General features: G+C 52.9%; 1 protein-coding gene across 1 annotated transcript in view; it reads right to left on the bottom strand.

The window, feature by feature from the left end:
* The window catches only part of LOC146859468 (unconventional myosin-X-like), an 869,852-nt gene that overhangs the window by 129,822 nt on the left and 716,897 nt on the right, over window positions 1–23,133 (bottom strand). Inside the window, exon 25 of the mRNA XM_085650190.1 lies at window positions 17,967–18,791. Within this exon, the coding sequence (XP_085506316.1) occupies window positions 17,967–18,791 (825 nt within the window). The remainder of the gene's footprint in view (window positions 1–17,966; window positions 18,792–23,133) is intronic.

Below are 23,133 nucleotides of genomic sequence, written 5' to 3'. Positions count from 1 at the left end.
TTTATAGACTCACCAACTGGGCCTCCAACGAGTGTGTCATTCCCAAACTTACTGAATACGAAGCTACTAGGAGGATCTGGTGGGTGAACAAGAGATTGCTCTCCAGATACAGGCTCTACTCAGACTGGGATAGAAGTAGCCAAGTCTCTGTTTCCTTTCCCGGGTGTTAGAATCCGGGGTCTCTGGTTGGCGCAGGTATGCACTTTCGACAAGCAGGGACCCTTTCCTCTAAGTCAGGACAAAGGATCACCTCTTTAAAAATAACCCCTGCTCACCCTCTAGGTAACGTGGCGCGAGCAGTCAGGCTAGATTTCCAGAGGGCATTAGGTTATGCGTTGCAAGTTGTCCCACACAATAATCACCTCCCCACCACACAAAGACACAAGGCTGTATTTATAGTAAAATAAAAGCTCTTTATATATAAGATCTCTTGTAGGCAGGTTGTGAAAATACAGTACTCTTGTCAAAAGGCTGATCCAGTTACTCTTACAATGCTTAGGCAGTCCACAGGTGTAGAAATGGCACAGTTCCGTCGTGCCGTTTCCCACGCTTCTCACGTGAGGTACGCGTTTACCGGCCTTGAACCATACGGGCCGTACCCACGTTAGTCCGCGTCGAACAAGCTTCGCTTGCCAAGTCCCACGCTTCCCGCGTGAGCACCGGCAAGGTTCTTCAATACAGTACGGTCCGTACGTGGAAGGAGACGTGCCGTACACAGGCGGCAGCGCTGGTACGATCCGAACACTGGCAGTACGAGGCTAAAGCACCAGACACAAGCAGTTGAGAAGCAGGTACGCCTCAAATTGGGATGTTTCAGAGGCAGTACGGTTCGAACCAGGCACAAGTAGTTGCAAGGCAGTTACGGCTCGTACGAAGGTTAGTACGGGTCGTATTTCAGCGCGCAAAGCCACAAATACCTTTTTCCTTGGGGGCAAATGTTCGTGGCAGTCTGTAGACGTCTCTCACGAGTGTCCCGCGTTGCGTCTCGGTCCCGGCTCCTCCGTGGACAGCGATGCTTCGTGGGGGCACTCCTCGACTTCCCAGCACACCAGCGAGGGCAGGAGCAGAGGGGGCAGCCTGGGGGCGAGATCTCAGCGCAGCGCGCTGTCGGCTTCGTCCGGTTGGGGCGAACAGTGCACGCAGGTCCTCACGGTCATTTCTGTGGCCCGGGGGGTCGCAGGGCTCGATGTTTGGACAGGGATCTCCTCCTTACTTTGCGAGCACGGCTCGAGGGGGGCAGTTGCTTACTTTGTTTAGGCCTGCGGGCCGTCATGATGCTCACAGCTACTCCAGCGGCAGAGGTCGCGTTGCTCAGGGAGATTAAGGCACAAGGTTCTCCGGGGTCAGAGGTGTAGAATCACCCACGGCAGTCTCTTCTCCTTCAAGGGGGGGGGGGGGTAGCACCCAATGTTCCTGGGGCGCAGTTCAGGAGGCAAGTTCTCTAGCAAGCCCTTGGAGATAGTTCAGCACAAGTTGAATCAAAGTCCTTTCTTTAAGTCTTTTTCTCTCCTTCCAGCAGACAGGCATCCACTGCAGGCCAGTCTCTCAGGCAGAGAGACAGTACTCCTCCTTCAGCTTCTCCAGGTCCTTCTCCTTCAGGCAGAGGTTCGTCGTTGCGTAAACAGGATCTGATTTCTTAGGAGCAGGGCTCCCTCTTTTAAAGCACAAATCTTTTGTTCTTTGTCGCCAGGGGGCCTGTGCCTGGCTCAGTCCAGTTTTGGAGCACTTTGTTGTGGTGACTCTGCTCTTTCCTTTCAGCAGCAGGGCAGAGACATCAGCCGCTCCACAGGGGGCGGAGCCGGCATTGTGGTGGCAGAGCACAGGTCTATTCAAGAGTCAAGATGTACTCCTCCCACCCATCCTGGTGTAATCTCTGTACCCACCACCTGGCAGCCAGCCTGTCTCTTGGAATTCCCCAGCCCTGCTCCTTACTGTTGCTAGGCAGAACACACACACACAGCAGAGGCGGACTGAAATGGCCAGGTCAGTAAATACTAACTTTCTAAAAGTAGTATTTACAAACACAGGATATTAAAATAAACTTTACTAAAAGAAGTATTTTATTATTCTGAGTTCAGGCGTACTAAACATGACTTTCTACCATGCTCTATGAGTCCACTGGGGTCACAGCATGTAGCTTTGGCCTATGGAGAGCAGGTAGCCTTCAATAGTGAAAAACGAAAATGGCTGTAATTCACTATTAAGACATGCCCCACACATCAGGGCATGTCCTACCTTATGCCTACAATGCACCCTGCCCTTGGGCCTACCAGAGGGGTGACTAATATGTAGTTAAGGGAAGGTTTAGGGACTGGCAAGTGGGGGCACTTGCGCAGTCAGCGCGACGGTACCAGACCGCGAGCAGGGTCTGCAGTGGCAGACCCTAGACACATTTTACTAGGCCGCTTCTGTGGGTGGCACAACCAGTGCTGCAGGCCCACCAGCAGCATTTGTATTTACAAACCCTGGCACTCCTGGTGCACTTTACTAGGGGCTGACAGTAAACCAAATGAACCAATCATGGACACCAATCAATGTATACACTTTTCAAAGGGAGCACTTGCACTGTAGTACTGATTAGCAGGGGCACAGTGCCCTGAGCAGCTAACACCAACAAAACACAATGAGGCACATCAGCAAAAAGTGGTAGGGAAACTCACGCCAAGGTGCCAGGTCTAACACGTGTCCCCTCCAGCTGAAATGTGGGGGGGAACTACCCTACCCCAGGGAGTTCCTCTTCACTAAGGCGGAAAAACCTGGACAGACCGTCAGCATTGGCGTGATCTGTACCAGGGCGATGCTCCACCGTAAAGTCCATACCCTGTAGGGAGATGGACCACCTCAACAGTCTTGGGTTCTCACCCCTCATTTGCATCAACCATCTGAGGGGCCTGTGGTCGGTCTGAACCCGGAAGTGAGTCCCAAACAAGTAGGGCCTCCGCTTCTTCAGCGCCCAGACCGCAGCAAATGCTTCTCGCTCTATCGCACTCCACCTTTGTTCCCGTGGAAGTAACCTCCTACTGATGAAGGCTACAGGTTGGTCCCAGCCCTCCTCAGTCATCTGTGAGAGAACAGCCCCTACACCATGCTCTGATGTGTCTGTCTGCACTAGGAATTCTTTGGAGAAGTCAGGAGCCAAGAGCACGGGCGCCGTGCACATGGCAGTCTTCAGGGTGTCAAATGCCTTCTGACAGGTGTCAGTCCATATCACTTTTCTGGGCTGCTTCTTCGAAGTCAGCTCTGTCAAGGGGGCAACGATGCTGCCATACCCCTTGACAAACCTCCTGTAGTACCCTGTGAGTCCTAAAAAGGCCCTCACCTCTATCTGGGTCTTTGGGGGCTCCCAAGCCAGGATGGTTTCAATCTTGGGTTGGAGGGGCGCCACCTGGCAGCTCCCCACTTGGTACACCACTGAACCCTGCCCGATCTGACACTTGCTTGCCTTGATCGTGAGGCCTGCCTTGCGCAGCGCCGTCAACACTTCCCAGAGGTGTCGCAGGTGTTCTTTCCATGTGCCACTGAACACTGCGATGTCATCCAGGTAGGCTGCGCTGAACTTGGTCAGCCCAGCCAACACCTGGTTGACCAACCTCTGGAAGGTGGCAGGGGCATTCTTCATCCCAAATGGCATAACCCGGAACTGGAAATGCCCATCTGGTGTGGAGAATGCGAACCTCTCCTTGGCCCCATCAGTCAAGGCGATCTGCCAGTACCCAGACGTTAAATCAAACGTGCTGAGGTACCGTGCAGCCCCTAGCCGATCGATGAGCTCATCAGCTCTGGGGATGGGGTGTGCGTCGGTCCTAGTGACTGAATTGAGTCCTCTGTAGTCCACACAGAACCGGAGTTCGGGTGTGGCACCCGGCGCTGCAGCCTTTGGGACCAAGACCACTGGGCTGCCCCAAGGACTGCTAGAGGACTCAACCACGCCGAGAGCAAGCATCTTTGAGACCTCCTCTTTGATGCAGGCTCTGACCCTGTCAGTTACCCTGTAAGCTTTGTGCTTCACAGGTAAGCTGTCTCCTGTATCAACATCATGGACGCACCGATCTGTGATACCAGGAACCAGGGAGAACAAGTCAGGAAACTGCCCCAGCAGCTGGCGGCAGTCATTCTGTTGCTCAGGGGTCAGGGTGGGTGAGAGGTTAACTCCATCCACTGACCCGTCTTGCTCTGAGGCTACCAAGAGTTCAGGAAGAGGCTCAGACTCCTCCTCCATCCCATCATCGGTGGCCAAGAGCATGCCCAGTTCGGACCTCTCCAAGTGGGGCTTGAGGCAATTGACATGTAGGACCCTTAAGGGGTTCCTAGGAGACTGCAAGTTCACCAAGTAGGTGACAGAACTCTTGCGCTCCACAATCTCAAAGGGTCCTGTCCACTTGTCCTGGAGTGCACAAGGCTCCACAGGGGCCAGGACCCAAACTTTTTGACCAGGTTGAATCTCAACCAGAGTGGCGTTCTGGTCGTACCACCGCTTCATTTCCTCCTGGCTGGCTTCCAGGTTTGCCTCAGCAAGTTGCCTGAAACGCAGAGTCTGGTTCCGGAAGGCCAGCATGTAACTGTATACATTCTGGGGAGGTTTCCTGGGAGATTGCTCCCAGCCTTCCTTGACCAGACTCAGAGGTCCACGTACAGGGTGGCCATACAGAAGCTCAAAGGGATTGAACCCCAGAGACTTCTGTGGCACCTCACGGTACGCAAAGAGAAGGCATGGTAAGAGGACGTCCCACTTACGCCTCATTGGTCCTTCAAGGCCCATGATCATGCCCTTTAGGGTTCGGTTGAATCGCTCAACCAACCCGTTTCCTTGGGCATGGTAAGGGGTGGTGAACTTGTATGTTACACCACACTCTTGCCAAAGGGATTTCATATATTTCGATATGAAATTGGTCCCCCTGTCGGACACCACCTCTAGAGGGAATCCTACTTGTGAGAAAAATTCCTATCAATGCCCGTCCCACCACGGGGGCCGTCACTGTCCTCAGAGGGATGGCTTCAGGGTACCGGGTGGCATGGTCCACCAAGACCAGGATAAACCTGTTGCCCATGGCTGTCTTGGGGTCCAGTGGCCCCACAATGTCAATCCCCACTCGCTGGAATGGGGTACTGACCACAGGGAAAGGTTGGAGTGGAGCTTTCAGCTTCCTTCCACTCTTGCCACTTGCCTGGCAAGTCTGGCATGTCCTGCAGGGAGTGTCAGAACTCCTGCGCATTTGAGGCCAATAAAAGTGGGTGACAAGCCTCTCAAAGGTCTTGTCCTGCCCCAAATGCCCAGCTAACGGAACGTCGTGAGCCAGCCCCAGTAGGAAGGTTCTGAACTTCTGGGGTACCACTCTAGCGCACGGGCTGACCCAGGTTCAGCAACCTTAGGCTCTGAGTACAGGAGGTCGTTCTCCCAGTAGATTAAGTGAGTACTGGACTGATCACCATTGGCCTGGGCTGCAGCCTGCTGCCGCATACCCACTAGAGAGGGGCACTCTTTCTGCTCCTTGCAGAATTCCTCCCTGGTGGGGCCTCCTTCTTGCTGCCAATGGGTCAGCTCAGGCAGGTCCCCCAGTTCGGCTATCTGTTCCCCGGTAGGCTCCAGGGCATCCCCCTCAAGGTCTGCTTCCTCCTGGGCCGTGGGAACTTCTGGAGCCGGATTCCCGTGCCTCCTGCGCCCTCTCCCTAAAGCCGGTTCCTAGGCCTCTCCCTCAGGCTCCAGGGTCCCTTCAACACCCCTACTGGCTGCCATTGACCGGGCGGTCACGCACGCCCAATCAGGTAAGCCCACCATCCGCAGGTGAGCTGTTCTCTCCACCTTTTCCCAAGGGGAGCTCTCCAAGTCATTACCTAAGAGACAGTCTACAGGCATGGCAGTTCTCACAGTGACTTACAGAGTACCAGAGACCCCCCCCCACTCAAAGGGAACTTGAGCCATTGGACAATGACTCTCTGTGTTGTCAGCATTGACAACCAGACAATAGGCATGGGGTACGACCTGCACTTGAGATACCAGGTGCTGCCGCACTGCAGTCACGCTGGCTCCTGTGTCTCTAAGAGCCTCCACCTTTCTACCATTGACGGTCACCACTTGCCCATATTTCTTAGTGTTAGAGGGCAAGTCAGCGTTTGGGACCATCTCACTGTCTCCTAGTGAGACTAAGGTCATTTGGACGGGGTCCCACCCACCTGGGACTTCTACCTCCTCCCCAAAGGCTACTGTAGCCACTTGCTTTGGTAGAGCACCAGTGGGTGCTGGTTTCACATACTGGCGACACTTGGAATCACTGGCAAAGTGACCTAGCTCGCCACATTTATAACATTGAGGGGGGCCCCTTGGGAACAGGTTTACCTGTCAGGGCCCCTGTTGGCTTCGGGGTCGGGGGAGGCTGAGAACCTGTCTGCTGGTTCCCTTGGGGATTACTTTGGGGGCCTTTTTGGAACCCTTTCTATTTTCCCTTGTCCCCCCCACTCTCCTGCTGGGGACCCTGCCCACCCTTGGCGGAGTCTCCCACGTGACCCTTGTGGACCCTGGTGCTGATCCAGTGGTCCGCCTCCTCGGCAAGCTTCCTAGGGTTAGTCAGCTTGCTATCTATCAGGTGTTGGCGTAGCTCAGGAAAACAATTAAGCGACAAGTGCTCCCATGCAATTAAATCAAAGAGACCTTGGTAATCATCTACTTTGCTACCCTTCACCCAGCCATCCAGTGCTCTGCAGAAAAAGGTCACATACTCCACATACGTACTCCCCGCAATCTTGGCGCACCCCCTGAACCTCTGTCTATACAATTCAGGAGTTAGCCCATATCTGGTCATTAAAGCTTCTTTCATGTGGGGGTGAGAAGTCTGCATGTCAAAGGGCAAATCTAAAAGTGTGTCCCGCCCCTCACTGAGGAACCGTCCCCACAACCCCGCTCCCCAATCTTTCTCAGGGACCCGGTGGGAGGACATGGCTATCTCATAGGCCCGGAACCATTGCCCTATGTCATCATTCTTGTAGAACTCTTTAACTACATCTTTTGGTATGTACACCCTTGACTCTACCTGCACCGGCGTTGCACTGCCACCAGAGGGAGTGTTCCCCAAACTTTTCTCTTTTAATCGCCAGTTCCCTCATTTTGGCGTTGTGCTCCATTTGGATCTTTCTTTCTTCAAGAGCCATCTTCTTGCTCTCTAGCTCCAATTGGCCATTCAATTTCAACTTTGCCAAAGTGACCTCTTGTTCTCTTGCGGCCTGTCTGTCTGCCAGCTCCCCTGGCGACAGGTCTCTGCCAAAGCTGTGGATGCTCTCTGCTGGTTCCACTATCACAATCTCATCAGTTGCATTCCTTGACTCCATCCAGGCTTTCAGCGCCTTGTAGAGATCTATCTTGTTCCTGCATCCTACATGTGGAACCTTGAACTTCATGCAAAAGTGCTTGAGTTGGTTTCTTGTGTAGTTGTCCAGCTCTGACGCATCCCATTCCAATTCTCCAGCGTCTGAGGCTTCAGACGCTGTTTTCTCTATGCTGTTGGTTCCAGGCATGGCTTCAAACGCAAGGGATCTTCTTTTCTTGGCAAGTGAAAATTGAAACTTTAAAAGTTCTGTGGCTTAAGCTACTGGACTGTCCACTGTGCAATGGTTAGTAATCACTACGCAGACACCAAGAACGCAAATCCGTAAATCCTCACCACTGCCACCAATGTTAGAATCCGGGGTCTCTGGTTGGCGCAGGTATGCACCTGCGACAAGCAGGGACCCTTTTCATCCAAGTCAGGGCGTAGGATCACCTCTTAAAAATAACCCCTGCTCACCCTCTAGGTAACGTGGCGCGAGCAGTCAGGCTAGATTTCCAGAGGGCATTAGGTTAAGCGTTGCAAGTTGTCCCACACAATAATCACCTTGCCACCACACAAAGACACAAGGCTGTATTTATAGTAAAATAAAAGCTCTTTATATACAAGATCTCTTGTAGGCAGGTTGTGAAAATACAGTACTCTTGTCAAAAGGCTGATCCAGTTACTCTTACAATGCTTAGGCAGTCCACAGGTGTAGAAATGGCACAGGTCTGTTTAAAATAAGTTCTTTGGGGTTTTGCGCGCTTCGTAGCGCTTCAGATACGCTTTGTACCGCTTTTCTGGACCGTCGTGCCGTTTCCCACGCTTCTCGCGTGAGGTACGCGTTTACCGGCCTCGAACCATACGGGTCGTACCCACGTTAGTCCACGTCGAACAAGCTTCGCTAGCCAAGTCCCACGCTTCCCGCGTGAGCACCGGCAAGGTTCTTCAATACAGTACGGTCCGTACCTGGAAGGAGACGCGCCGTACACAGGCGGTAGCGCTGGTACGATCCGAACACTGGCAGTACGAGGCAAAAGCACCAGACAAGCAGTTGAGAAGCAGGTACGCCTCAAACTGGGATGTTTCAGGGGCAGTACGGTTTGAACCAGGCACAAGTAGTTGTAAGGCAGTTACGGCTCGTACGAAGGTTAGTACGGGCCGTATTTCAGTGCGCAAAGCCACAAATACCTTTTTCCTTGGGGGCAAATGTTCGCGGCAGTCTGTAGACGTCTCTCACGAGTGTCCCGCATTGCGTCTCGGTCCCGGCTCCTCCGTGGACAGCGATGCTTCGAGGGGGCACTCCTCGACTTCCCAGCACACCAGCGAGGGCAGGAGCAGAGGGGGCAGCCTGGGGGCGAGATCTCAGCGCAGAGCGCTGTCGGCTTCGTCCAGTTGGGGCGAACAGTGCACGCAGGTCCTCACGGTGATTTCTGTGGCCCGGGGGGTCGCAGGGCTCGATGTTTGGACAGGGGGCAGTTGCTTACTTTGTTTAGGCCTGTGGGCCGTCACGATGCTCACAGCTACTCCAGCGGCAGAGGTCGCGTTGCTCAGGGAGATTAAGGCACAAGGTTCTCCGGGGTCAGAGGTGTAGAATCACCCACGGCAGTCTCTTCTCCTTCAAGGGGGGGGGGGGGGTAGCGCCCAATGTTCCTGGGGTGGGGCGCAGTTCAGGAGGCAAGTTCTCTAGCAAGCCCTTGGAGATAGTTCAGCACAAGTTGAATCAAAGTCCTTTCTTTAAGTCTTTTCCTCTCCTTCCAGCAGACAGGCACCCACTGCAGGCCAGTCTCTCAGGCAGAGAGACAGTACTCCTCCTTCAGCTTCTCCAGGTCCTTCTCCTTCAGGCAGAGGTTCGTCGTTGCGTAAACAGGATCTGATTTCTTAGGAGCAGGGCTCCCTCTTTTAAAGCACAAATCTTTTGTTCTTTGTCGCCAGGGGGCCTGTGCCTGGCTCAGTCCAGTTCTGGAGCACTTTGTTGTGGTGACTCTGCTCTTTCCTTTCAGCAGCAGGGCAGAGACATCAGCCGCTCCACCGGGGGCGGAGCCGGCTTTGTGCTGGCAGAGCACAGATCTATTCAGAGTCAAAGGTGTGCTCCTCCCACCCATCCAGGTGTAATCTCTCTACCCACCACCTGGCAGCCAGCCTGTCTCCTGGAATTCCCCAGCCCTGCTCCCCACTGAAACTAGGCAGCACACACACACAGCAGAGGCGGACTGAAATGGCCAGGTCAGTAAATACTAACTTTCTAAAAGTAGTATTCACAAACACAGGATATTAAAATAAACTTTACTAAAAGAAGTATTTTATTATTCTGAGTTCAGGCGTACTAAACATGACTTTCTACCATGCTCTATGAGTCCACTGGGATTACAGCGTGTAGTAATTCCAGCAGCCCATTCTGGCCTATGGAGAGCAGGTAACCTTCAATAGTGAAAAACGAAAATGGCTGTAATTCACTATTAATACATGCCACACACATCAGGGCATGTCCTACCTTATGCCTACAATGCACCCTGCCCTTGGGCCTACCAGAGGGGTGACTAATATGTAGTTAAGGGAAGGTTTAGGGACTGGCAAGTGGGGGCACTTGCGCAGTCAGCGCGACGGTACCAGACCGAGCGCAGGGTCTGCAGTGGCAGATCCTAGACACATTTTACAAGGCCGCTTCTGTGGGTGGCACAACCAGTGCTGCAGGCCCACCAGCAGCATTTGTATTTACAAGCCCTGGCACTCCTGGTGCACTTTACTAGGGGCTGATAGTAAACCAAATAAGCCAAACATGGACACCAATCGATGTATACATTTTTCAAAAAGGGAGCACTTGCACTGTGGCACTGATTAGCAGTGGCACAGTGCCCTGAGCAGCTAACACCAACAAAACACAATGAGGCACATCAGCAAAAAGTGGGAGGGAAACTCACGCCAAGGTGCCAGGTCTAACACCGGGTGTAGGAGAGAATGGCTCTGGAGCCGCCTTTACACAGGACTAAAGAAGCTCAACTCTCTCTCAGAGGCACCTGACTGAACCCAGGAAGAAAACATACTCCTGCCAGAAAACTGTAGAGATCAGATGATGGGAGCAAGGGTGGACCGGAGTGCATCCCTTCTCACTGGAGACTGGTCCAGTCCTGAAGGAGGGTGGGAGTGTACCCAGGAAAACAGGCACCTCACACCGACCAATGGGAACAGACATACCTGGATGTGGGAGTGTTTCCAGGAATCATACACTGTCTCAGTGGGAACAACTTGCAACAGATTGTGTGTGTGGAACCTTAGCTGGAACGTACACACAGTGAGTGGTAACCGTCCATCGCCCTAGGAATGAGATGGAATTGCACACCTTCTCAGTGAAAATGCATAGCATGGTAAGGGATTATGAAAATATATCCTTCACAGTAGGAATACCATTATAGTGCAGTGTAGTCCAGGAGGGACTGTAGTTACAAACCGCACACCCACCATCTCCACGCCATCTCCGCGCCATCGCAGTGCCGCGACATCTCAGTGACGCACCACATCCGCACCATGCCATCTCGCACCACGCCACCTTCGCACCACGCAACCTCCGCACCACGCCATCTTTGCACGACATCTCAGCACCACACCATCTCAGCACCATGCCATGCCATATCAGCGCCACCTCATCTCAGCTCCGCGCCATCTCAGTTACGTGCCGTCTCAGCTTCACGCCATCTCAGCTCTGCGCCATCTCAGCACCACCCCATCTTAGCACTGTGCCAGCCCTGTTCCGTGCCATCGCAGCTCTGCACCATCTCAGCTCCGCTCCCTCCCAGCGCCACCCCATCTCAGCTCCGCTCCCTCCCAGCGCCACCCCATCTCAGCTCCGCTCCCTCCCAGCGCCACCCCATCATAGCACCGCGCCATCTCAGCGCTGCACCATCTCAGCTCTGCGCCACCTTTGCGCCACTCCATCTCAGCGCCATCCCATCTCAGCGCCACCCCATCTCAGCGCCATCCCATCTCAGCGCCACCCCATCTCAGCGCCATCCCATCTCAGCGCCACCCCATCTCAGCGCCACCCCATCTCAGCGCCACCCCATCTCAGCGCCACCCCATCTCAGTATCATGCCACGCCATCTCAGCTCCACGCCATCTCAGCATGCACCATGCCACCTCCGCACCACGACACCTCCGCACCACGACACCTCCGCACCACGACACCTCCGCACCACGACACCTCCGCACCACGACACCTCCGCACCACGACACCTCCGCACCACGACACCTCCGCACCACGACACCTCCGCACCACGACACCTCCGCACCACGACACCTCCGCACCACGACACCTCCGCACCACACCATCTTCGCACGACATCTCAGCACCACACCATCTCAGCATAATGCCATATCAGCGCCACCCCATCTCAGCTCCGCGCCATCTGTTACGTGCCATCTCAGCTCTGCGTCATCTCAGCACCACCCCATCTTAGCACTGCGCCAGCCCAGTTCCGTGCCATCGCAGCTCCGCACCATCTCAGCTCCGCTCCCTCCCAGCGCCACCCCATCACAGCACCGCGCCATCTCAGCGCTGCACCATCTCAGCTCTGCGCCACCTCAGCGCCACGACATCTCAGCACCAGCCACCTTTGAACCACACCATCTCAGCGCCACCCCATCTCAGCGCCACCCCATCTCAGCGCCACCCCATCTCAGTGCTGCACCATCTCAGCTCTGCGCCACCTCAGCGCCACGACATCTCAGCACCATGCCACCTTTGAACCACACCATCTCAGCGCCACCCCATCTCAGCGCCACCCCATCTCAGCGCCACCCCATCTCAGCGCCACCCGATCTCAGTATCATGCCACACCATCTCAGCTCCACGCCATCTCAGAATGCGCCGTCACAGCACCATGCCATCTCAGCGCTGCCACCTCCGCACCGCGCCACCTCCGCACCGCGCCACCTCTGCGCTCAAACCATCTCAGCACCACATGCCATCTCAGCACCACATGCCATCTCAGCACCACATGCCATCTCAGCACCACACGCCACCTCTGCACCACACGCCACCTCTGCACCACACGCCACCTCTGCACCACACGCCACCTCTGCACCACACGCCACCTCTGCACCACACGCCACCTCTGCAAAACACCCTCCCAGCACCATGCCATCTCAGCACCACACCACCTCCGCACAACGCCGACTCCCCACCATGCCACCTCCCCACCACGCCAACTCCGCATGACATCTCAGCATCATGCCATGCCATCTCAGAGCCACGCCACCTCCGCACCACGCCACCTCAGCACCACGCCACCCCAGTACCACCCCACCCTAGCACCACGCCATCTCAGCACTAAGCCATCTTAGCACCAAGCCACCTCCGCACCCTGCCATCTTCACACGACATCTCAGTGCCACGCTGTTAGAAGGTGGTTCTGACACTATGGGCCGCCCGGATTTTTTGAGCACCTAATTGTTGAGCTTTTACTGTGGGGTCATAAGTTGGGACTCACCCACAGTGAACTCGGGATGTAAGAGACTGCATGGGGATTTTACTGGTGTCCCCCTGGCTTGACCAGGCCACTCTGCAGCAGCTGGAGTAAGGGACACCGGGCTGGTTACATGCAGACGTGTACATGCGTGTGCACATGGGTACGGGCTGCGCAGGGGAGATTCCTAGCGTGCGCAGTCCAGGAGCAGCTACAAAGTGAATGGTGTGGCAGGACTTATGCAGAATTGGGTGGTGACATGGAATAGGCTTTATCCAGTGGGAAGAAACATGCCAGGGAAAGTCAGTGTGCTTTACAGTGTTTATTCCATTATTCTCTTATGGGGATAGGGAGCACATGGGCTAGTTTCACTTTTCTAAGGCCTACAGATTCCAGACACGTACTGAAGTCCACTGTAGCTGATGTGAAAAGAAGTGTTCTGCAGAGTCAAAAGTCATATTTGTACTGCTTTTGGGTCATCCAGAACGGTCATATTTCTCTGAGCCAGCCATGACCAGACCCAGGCTGAGGGCTGACCTCAGCTGGATGGATTGATAACCTTTCTTCCACAAGCTAAGGCCTCCTCTCCAGGAAGAGATGATGGGTGGGGCTACAGGCTCATCCATCACTAGGCTGCACCAAGGAGGGAAGGCAGCGTGGGGGGGGGGGGGGGGAAGAGGCTTCAGAGATCATATGGCCAGAGACCCTGGACGCCGCCATTTTGAACCAACCCAGAGGCTGGACAAGGAGAGAGGGAGCTGGGGCAGGGAAGTGATGTGTCGCTGTTTAATAGGACCAACAGAGACTTCCTGCCAACCCCCTACTCAACTTTTAAAAAGTGCTTGCACAGGAAGAGAAGCTCTCTCTGTGGTGTGGTCTGCTGAGGCGAAAGGTGCTGGAGCCTGCAATGGGCAGTTGGAAGGAGGTACCCCCTGACTGCTCACCAGGGCCCTAACAGTGCCAGAAGAAGAGACCAGGACCGGTGCGCAGAAGCAGAGGCCTCTGCACAGGGAGAAGAGAGGCCCAGTAGGAGAGCCAGGCGAAAGGCTGGCGCAAGAAGCCAGTGAAGACCGCTCCCGGCAGAATGCACCGTCTTGGAGGCCCGGAGGGCAAAGGAGAGTGCTCCCAGTGGCTGGGGGGCGCCACCAGGAGCAAGACGATGCGGAAATGGGGCAGATCGGACCCCCAGGGGCTGAGATATGGCCCCCAGAAGGTAGGCGACCTTTGACCCCTAAGAAGACCGACGACGAAGCGCGTTGGGCTCTGCCGCCGGTGTCAGAGATGCCCCCGGGGTGGGTCAGGTCTCGGGGGCTGCCCCCAAGGAGAAGTAAAGACGTTGAGTGCCATCGCGCTCCCCGTGAGGGTGCCCTACAGGGAGGCTAGGAGCCCACCCTGGCCCCCAGCGAAGATGGAGGCGGGGGAGCGCCGTCGCGCCCACCCCGTGGAGATGTAAAGACAGAGATCGCCATTGCGCTCCCCTTGAAGAATGCCCCATGGGGTGCCAGGAGCCCACCCTGGCCCCCACCGAAGATGGAGGCAGGGGAGCGCCGTTGCGCCCCACGCAAAGAAGTAAAGACTGGGAGCGCCGTCGCGCTCCCCGTGAAGATGGCCCTGGGAGCCCAACCCCGGACCCCGATGTGCGGAAGCAGGCAGGGTGAGTGCCGTCGCACTCCCCCGTGGTCCAGAAGGATCCGCGGGATTCCAAGCGTCTGCCCGCTGGAGCGGGCAGACCTGAAGACAGGAGCGGCTCCCCCGGCAGCACAGAAGAGTGCTGGCCAGGCAGGGTGCCGGCAGGGGCAGCCGGGGGTGGGCTCCGCAGGCTGCCCTCCACCGAATGGGCATGCGGGGGGGTCCGGGTGGAACCTGGTCCCCCAGACGATCGAAGGAGGTGTGAGGGGCTTAGGTGGGACCGGGCCCCAGAAAACCTAAGAAGCTGCCGGGGGTGGGCTCCCCGAGCGGCCTACCATCACCTGGGGGTCCGGGTGGGACCGGGCCCCCCACCGAAGCGAGAAGATGCTGCGAAGCCGCCGGCACCACCAGCGCGGCTCTCCCCGGCACAGCGGGAGAGCCGCTCATCTATTATGCATAAGATGGAGCCTGAAGCACCCCATAATGCCTTGCAAGGCAGGGGGGAGTACATCGTTTTTGGCCCTGGTGGCCCCCAGAGGAGGGGGTCACCCACATGTGTGAAAAGCGCTAAGCCACACCATCTCAGCATCATGCCACTCCATCTCAGCGCCACGCCGTCTCAGCGCCACGCCATCTCCGCATCATGCCACGCCATCTCAGCGCCGCGCCATCTCAGCACTACGCCATCTCAGCACTACGCCACCTCAGTACCAAGCCACCTCCGCACAACATCTCAGCACCACACCATCTCAGCATCATGCCAAACCATCTCAGCACCACGACATCTCAGCACTACGCCATCTCAGCACTACGCCATCTCAGCACCGCGCCATCTCAGCACCGCGCAATCTCAGCACCGCGCAATCTCAGCACCGCGCAATCTCAGCACCGCGCAATCTCAGCACCGCGCAATCTCAGCACCGCGCCATCTCAGCACCGCGCCATCTCAGCACCGCGCCATCTCAGCAGAAAGCTTGAATTTAAAGTGTGAAATGCCAAACTTGGATCAGAAAGTACGAAGCATACCGTTCGGAAATAAATAGCCTCTGACTATCAAGCAGCTTGAAAGCCAAAATGGCAAACATTTTTGATTTTTCAATTACGAAGGCTGGATAGAAGTACTGGTTGAGTCTGTAAGGTACCCCAAACCCCACCAAGTAAGGGTAACTCATTTTATCCTTTTGGTTTAAGTTACCCAACTGTAGTCCACACCCATCACCGTAACTACATCACGTACTCCTTCATAAAACGAAACATAATCCTAATCTCAGCCCTGTTGCTAACCTAAACGTAGTCCTAATCTTAACCTAACTCGCTGTTACCCAACAGTTGCCCAACCTGTCATGGCCCCAACACTGATTCTCTGCCTAATCTGCTGTCCAACTCTAACCAACACCCAAACCCAAACCAAAACAAACATAACATTTTAAAAAGTTTTCAGACTCCTATTTTTAAAAATGATTTTTTTTCAAACTTAAAATGTACGACTTTTGGAACGATATGCCTTGACCCATTATCCCTCGTTGACGACCCATGCCACCAGCCTCACTCACCATCAAGGCAAACACAGGGGACAGACCTTTCTCTTATTTTTTTAATTATTTCTAACTATAATCAGTCGATTTGTGACTGTTAACTCTTAACAGTCTACCTCTTACTTGTTTTAGTGCATTCGTTCTGGCTGGCCTGGGAGGTCCACCTCTGGTACAGCTCATTGGCAATGGGCGCTCCCGGGAGCTGCCATCTTTATTTCTGGTGCTGCACTGTATTGGCTCATTCTTTCTAGGTGTGCTCACCCTCCATGGCTCCTACAACGATGACTTCATAGTTCCTTTTGATGCCCCTATCTTTTTCTGCGCCCTTTCAGATACGCAAGCAATTGTTCATTCAAGCGGAGATGCTTGGAGAAGAGGACTTTTCTAGGAGCCATCAAATATTGATTCTGGGCATAAGAACGCTCCATTCTTCTCTCCTCCAGATATTGGCCAACACTGGTCATCAGTAATTAATGCCACTTCTCTGCTAATTCTGCACAACATTTGTTGCGAGATAGCAATATACTCCCAGCTGGACAAATGTAATGGGACCTGTTTAGGGCTCGCGGCAAACCTTCTTCTAAACTCTGCACTGAAGTGCCTCAGTTAGACTGATACTGACTGATACCCATTGGGGCGCTGTGAGCTCGGCACTGGCACATTCACCATCACTTTGAAATGTCATTGAAATTGCTTACTTAGCACTAGGCCTGGGGCGAGTTACCAGGGTTCTGCATAATGGAACTCAGCAAAGTGACCAAAAATCTCAACCGCGCAACGTGGAGTTCCTCAAGCGTGGGGAGTGCGTTAGGTCATGCCGTTCGTGCTGATTTTTAGTGCTGGGTGTTTGTCCTGTGCTGGAAAATCAGCGCGAACTGCACCATATACAACGCAAGAGGGCTCTGCTCCTTCCTGACGCTCGAGTAGATGTTCTACTCTGGCTGCAGCTTTCTCAACGCAAACGGAAGGTTTCTCAACACAAGCGGTAGCCGCTATCCGCGACCACCTGCATTGACAAATATCTCTGGGAGGCCGTCTAGAGTAAGATTTTACTCGCTTGCGCTCGCCAACTTAACTATGACGAGCTTGAGCAAGGGAAAAAGTAGCATTTTTCTGAACTCCACACGCTATGCGGAAGGCGGAGTGGGAAAAACGCTGCAAACTCCGCCAGCAGAGCAGAATTTCACGCCCAGGCCTACACTCTTGAGTGTTAACTGAGTTGTCCTGGATGGCACGGGTATGTCCAGATGGAAGTCTCAAGCTGACTGTGCCATTGAGGCTCAAACAGAACTTCACTAGTGAAGATCACCTTGCGTCGCCATTCAGAGGGCCATGGCCTGACAGTTCAGGCGGGGTGTTCACTTTGAGGGGAGCCAAGGAGGATTTCTTGCAGTTAATCTCCGTCTATAATGACTTGGGCAAGTAAAAAGACACTGAAATGGAATGCTACGTAGATCAATGGCCAGAAGTGAAAAGTAATTCAAACATTTCCATCTATTTATTTTGTGCTGTACAAAAAAATCTGAATTCCACACTCCTTCCTTCCCATTCCACTTGCTGTTTGAGATCGACTTCTCCATATTAAAACATATCACTCGGCTCCACATCAGTGGGGGTTTCAGAGGGAGGCAGCTCCATCTGAAACACATTCTCCAGAAATGAAGGGGCTTATTTACAAGACCCTTGCGCCGCCATGCGTCACTTTTAATATGGGAAAGGTGATCTACCAGCAGCGCAAGGGGCTTGTAAATAAGCCCCTAAGAATCACCCAATTGGTAAGAGTTTAGGGGAATCATGAAGAACTTGGTGATTCTGACTTGACGGAAGGAAGCAGTTCCTTTGTAAGTGTAGTACACAAGTGTAATGAGTACCACAGCACAACACGTTGTAACAATACAAAGTAACACAACATGATTTCACACTTTACAAATATGATCTGAACTAAATCAGACTTTAGAATGATGCTATGAAATTAAACACAAATAGAATCACATGGCATATCCCAACATGGTGTAAAAAGAGGAGACGTGGTGGTCACCTACCGAGTCCAGGCTGTATCGATTGCTGTCAATGGCTGAGGTTTTGGGCCTCTCCAGCAGCTCATCGTCCACCAGGTGACCGTCAAAAGAGCTGGCGCCATCCCCCGAGCTGGCCAGGGCGTCATCAAAGTCATCATGGTCGTAATCGGACTCAACATCTGGAGGAAGGCTGTAGATCGGTTCCAGCATCTCCTCGCCACTGCTCAAGGTCTCAGACACAAGGTTGTAAATCCCATCCGAAGCTTCAGAAGCGGCGCTGTAAACATCTTGTCCATCCAATAGGCTCTCTGTGTTTGAGAGTCCTGTCTGCGTATGGTCTGCTGGGCAGTCCTCGGCCACCGCATCTGGTGGTGGTGGGAACGCAATATTCATGTATATGTCCTCCTCAGAGTAGTTCTCACTGGTTCTAGTGCTGTACTGATCCGAAGGAGCCAGATTGGTGCCCTGCGTGCCCTCTTCATCGGCAGGGAACCCTTCATCCTCTTCTGACTCGGCCAGAGGTGCCCGCAAGCCAGGGTCCATGTTGAGTGTTCCCTCATTGGACAATGAGTGCTCGAGGCTATGGACACATTCATCCAGGTTGCCAAAGTCCAAGAGCTCCAGGAACTCCTGAGCGACGCGTGAAGCCTCCTTCTCCAGATGCTGAATCTGTTTCTCCCGCTGTCGTGACATCTCGTTGCGTACGTCATCACCAGCAATGGATACGCCGTCCACCTCCTGCTGCCGATGCAGCTTCTCAATCTCAATCTCTAGCCGCAGGATCTCGTCCATCTGACGCTTCTCCTCCTCCTGCAGAGCGACGTCCTCCTCTTGACAACTCAGCTCCTCCTGAAAACCAAAGACAGAGTAAGACAGTGAGAGGCTCTGCCTACAAGAGGGGGCAATGCCACAGCCTGTCAGCGTGTGTGGCTGTCAACACAAACTCCTCATGGCAAGGCAAGCTGTATGGCTTTTTCGGGTCTTCTGTATCACTTCCCCCAGGACGTTTACTAGTACTCACTTCACCCATGGATGAGGGCGGCCATTGAGCTGTCATATCAAGCTATGGACTGACTGACCGTCCAAGGAACTGACTTCTGTGCAGTGTATGTAATGAGGGGGGTGTTCTACTAGACCTTAGCTGTACATGGATCTGTTCAGACCCCCATATAGCAAGTCCTTGCTTCCCCACACTTTGCAGGCACTGTGTACTGACTGACTGAATGATCACACTTGTATTTTCTCACTGGACCTTATAAAGTATTGTCGGAAGCACGGTCTCCCTGTTGGTGTATGGTGGCCACTTCTCCTTGGAGCACCTTTACAATTTGTGTTTTTCCAAATAACTTTGCACACCCGATTTTGCCCAACGGTAGGGCCTTGCCACCTAGTTTTTCTTATGATTACACTTGTAAAGCACTCAATACTCGACTGGGTGGCTTGGCGCTGGTCTTCTAACTCCTGCGCACACAGGCCCCCCTGACTTTAATTTTCCAGACACTGAGGTCCATCAGTAGTGACTTCAAAACTAGAGGGACCTGCACTGAAGTGGTGCACCCACCGTGAGAGGTGGGAGTGGAATCTAAAAGATTCATCCTTGCTCTGCACCTTGGGTGGTGGAGCAGTACTCTGGGGCAAGATCTGGGTCTATCGGGACCTGGTGGGGCACCTCTGGGCTGACGATTTGTGATCTTTAGTGACTCTCACATTTGCATTTTGTGTTCTCTGGGGCTCAGCAAGAATCAACTTAGGGACCAGAGTGTGAATAGCATTTCAATAACCGAGCGCAGCATTACGAGAGGCTGCGACTACCCCTGTTCAATGATGCTGACCAAGTTAGAATAAGTACAGTGTTAAAAATAGCAACTACTCACAAAGGTGTGACCTGTGGCACCTTTCACATGTGCTGCAAGACTGTACTTAGGGCAAATGGTGCCTCGAAGTGGGTAAGGCTGCTGTTGTACAAAACAGGCTGTTCCTGCAGGGGGAGCCATGATGTCCTCCTGAGAACACAACTCCCTCCCTGTTACAATCTGAGGAGCTCACGCCTAGAGACTCCCCTACTGTGTAGGTGAAGTGAGAGACACCCCAGGCCACCTTGACCTCAGTGTGTCCATTTTCAACCCTTGCGGCTCTCACCAAGAGTGCTGTGCTGGGCTTTGTGCAGCACCCAGAAAGCTTGCATGAGAATCCTTGCCATTGGTCGGAGCTAAATAACAAAGGACTGGGATGTGGCCCAAGTAATTGCCAGTGGCTGAGATTAATTCAAGCATTCCATCCATCACTTTTTTGGATACTCCCGTTTGGTCAGAGCTAATGCACATTTTTGACTAGTCGCTATCAGCCCCTCGTCTCTTCCAGAATTCTCTGGAACAACATAAAAATCCATCCCATGAAGATAGGCTCTCAATGGAATGCAGGAGAGTTGACATTTTAAAAGGAAGTGTTTGGTTTGGCTGCCCTGGTAGTGCTCTCAGATACACACTAGACTAAGTACACAAGCAGTGGGACCTCGTTTGGGCCGAAATGAGACTTGTTGCACCAGCACGGATGGATGCTTGCCCGGGAGTCGACTCTGCCAGTTGCTCTGCTCTATTGTGGCCAGAACCAGGCATGGGATCTAGCAGGAAGCTTCTCTGTTGTGACCCGGAACAGGAAGTAGCCCTACCTCCTGAGTAGAGGAAAAGGTCCGTGAAAGGAAGACGTGGAAGCAAGCAGTGGTTTGACATCTAGGCAAGGGTCAACTCTAGGGAGTAAGCTGTCTGGAGCCGTAAGGTTCTTCTGCATCCCAGGAGCGCCTGTATCATCGGGAGGGTCGAAGGCCCGAGTGTGGTGGGCATTCATCAGCTCAGTACCACCCGTGCCCCCTCTGCTTTGGCCCAAGATCAGGCTTTAGACGAGTGTCCCGTTGGCTGTGGTCAGTTCTTCTTCTGATGCCACAACCACATCAATCCTCCTTTTAACCTTTATGGGTCTCTGCAGATGATGTGATTTGACGAAACCCCAAAACCCAGTCTCAACGGTTGGTTGAACGAGTGAGTCTATGTGGCCCCTCCGATGTTCTGGTGCCATCGTTGGTGGTAGCGTGGAGGATAGTCCATTATCAGCACTACATGTGCACTGGATGAAGCTTTAGAGGTGGGGTGATTGGACTCCCTAACCCATAATTGCTGCTGCTTCTTCTGCAGCAGGCGCCGCCTGACTCAACTACCAGATCAGCAGTACACTCACTACCCGGAGAAGAGGCTCACGATTTTTTACTTGTGGTAACCTGAAGTTATCAGCTTTGACTTCTGCAGAACGAATGTTCATTTTCAGTGATAGGTTTTAGGTGACGCTACTTCTGGGACTTCTTTTCATTGGTTCGCAGCCGTCTGGACTCAACCTCCTGGGTGGTCATGACTTGCATCTTGACCATCTGAGAGACTGGAGCAGAGGAGCTCACGCCGAAGCATCGATGCATCAGGCTTACAAGGGTGATCCTGCCCTCTGAACTCGTCTGCAAATGTCTGGGCCCCAGATGAGACAACTCACTGTGTAACAGCTGATGGAAAATCTGCAAAACAGCTTCAAATGCAGGCAACCAAAATGAGCAGGGGTTCAGCGCAAGTCAACGACGGCCTTAACAGTGTCTGTGATTATTCCAAAACTCTTGAGCTAGTGTAGCTTGGGCAGACACACGTGGGACACAGACGCGGTTCAGGGTAAGACCAGTTGGGGCTCTTACTGGTCTTATATAGTCAATTTAGGTTTTGTCTATCAAGCAGCTTTAGCAGTCCGGCTGTGAAAGATCTGTTGTGGACTCTCCCAAAACTTAAGAGTGGGCTTAGCGCCCGCCCATTGCTTCCATTAGTTGGTTTATTGTCACTCATTTCCTGCTTCGTTTCTCTTTTTGTGTTTGTTCCCACCCTGGAGGATAGCCTCTTTACATGCTTTTTGATGGGCTGACCAATATCCTTCATCATTTAACTTTAGTGAACTACTATTTATTTTTGTCAAGCTCTTCGTGAGAGTGCATGTGTTTTCCAGCTCGCTCCCTCGAGTGCTTCTTCTTGCGCCAGGCACTCGCGATCCATCCTGCGCCCCCTTGTGTGCTGCTTGCTCTTGTGTGCTTTTTCCCCTGGCAAACTTCCTGCGTTCTGTGATGGTCTCTCCCTCGTGTAAGGTTTTCCCCTCGTGCTTTATCACTTACATTACAACAAGCTTTATTTTTCAGATTCCCACCCACCCACTTCACATTGCTTCCCTTCACCCCTCACTGTCATTTTATTATTTATTTGCCATTTGTTTTAGGGTCCCTTACATCTGTTTTGCTACCAACTACCTGCACAAATGCATTTGAGCGCAATCGAAATAGTATTTTATATTTACTGCACCAAGGGCCATATGTATCAAGCATTTTTGCCTTCGCAAATTACCGATTCGCAGAATCAGCCGTTTGCAAATGCAAAAAAATGCCTTTCTGATACAGCAAACCCTATTTTGCGTTTCGGTAATCTGTTACCGAATCGCAAAATGGGTTTCCGATTCACTATTAGGAAGGGACGTGTTTAGGGCATCCCTTCCTAAAACCGAATCGCATCGGTATGCATGAATGTTTTGCGACCGAAATGCGGTCAAGTAGGTGGTAACCAATTTGCAAATGGGAAGGGGTCCCCAAGGGACCGCTTCCCCTTTGTGACTGTCTGTAAATGCATTTTCTTAGAGCAGGCAGTGGTCCCACGAACCACTGCCTGCTCTTAGAAAATGAAAGGAAAAGTTTTCATTTTCTCTTTTGTAAAGCATCCCGTTTTCCTTTAAGGAAAACGGGCTGCTTTACAAAAAAAAAATAGCTTTATTTAAAAGCAATTACGGACATGGTGGTCTGCTGACCCGGCAGAGTAAGAGGCCCCCCTTTGCAGCCAAGACTCTTTACGAGCCCGGTAAAACTCTAAAAAGAATATTTTCTTACTGGCTTAATGGCTAAAATTATTTCGTGTTTCTGATATATTCTTATTATTTTGCATATATGTCACCCGGCAGTTCCCCTTTGATTGACAACAAGTGGCAACTGTAATACTATTGGGTACATCTGTTCCATCACCTATATCCTAGGTGAGTCTCTGGGATTATTTCCCTTTTTTTGTCAAAAATCTTTATCACAGCACTGATACTTATTTTTCATATATACCCATTTATTTTGTTTAGGCTG

The sequence above is a fragment of the Triturus cristatus genome, chromosome 3_2, assembly GCF_964204655.1.
Source record: "Triturus cristatus chromosome 3_2, aTriCri1.1, whole genome shotgun sequence".
Taxonomy (NCBI): domain Eukaryota; kingdom Metazoa; phylum Chordata; class Amphibia; order Caudata; family Salamandridae; genus Triturus; species Triturus cristatus.
Note: the sequence above shows the minus strand (reverse complement) of the source record. Positions and strands in the feature narration are given on the sequence as shown.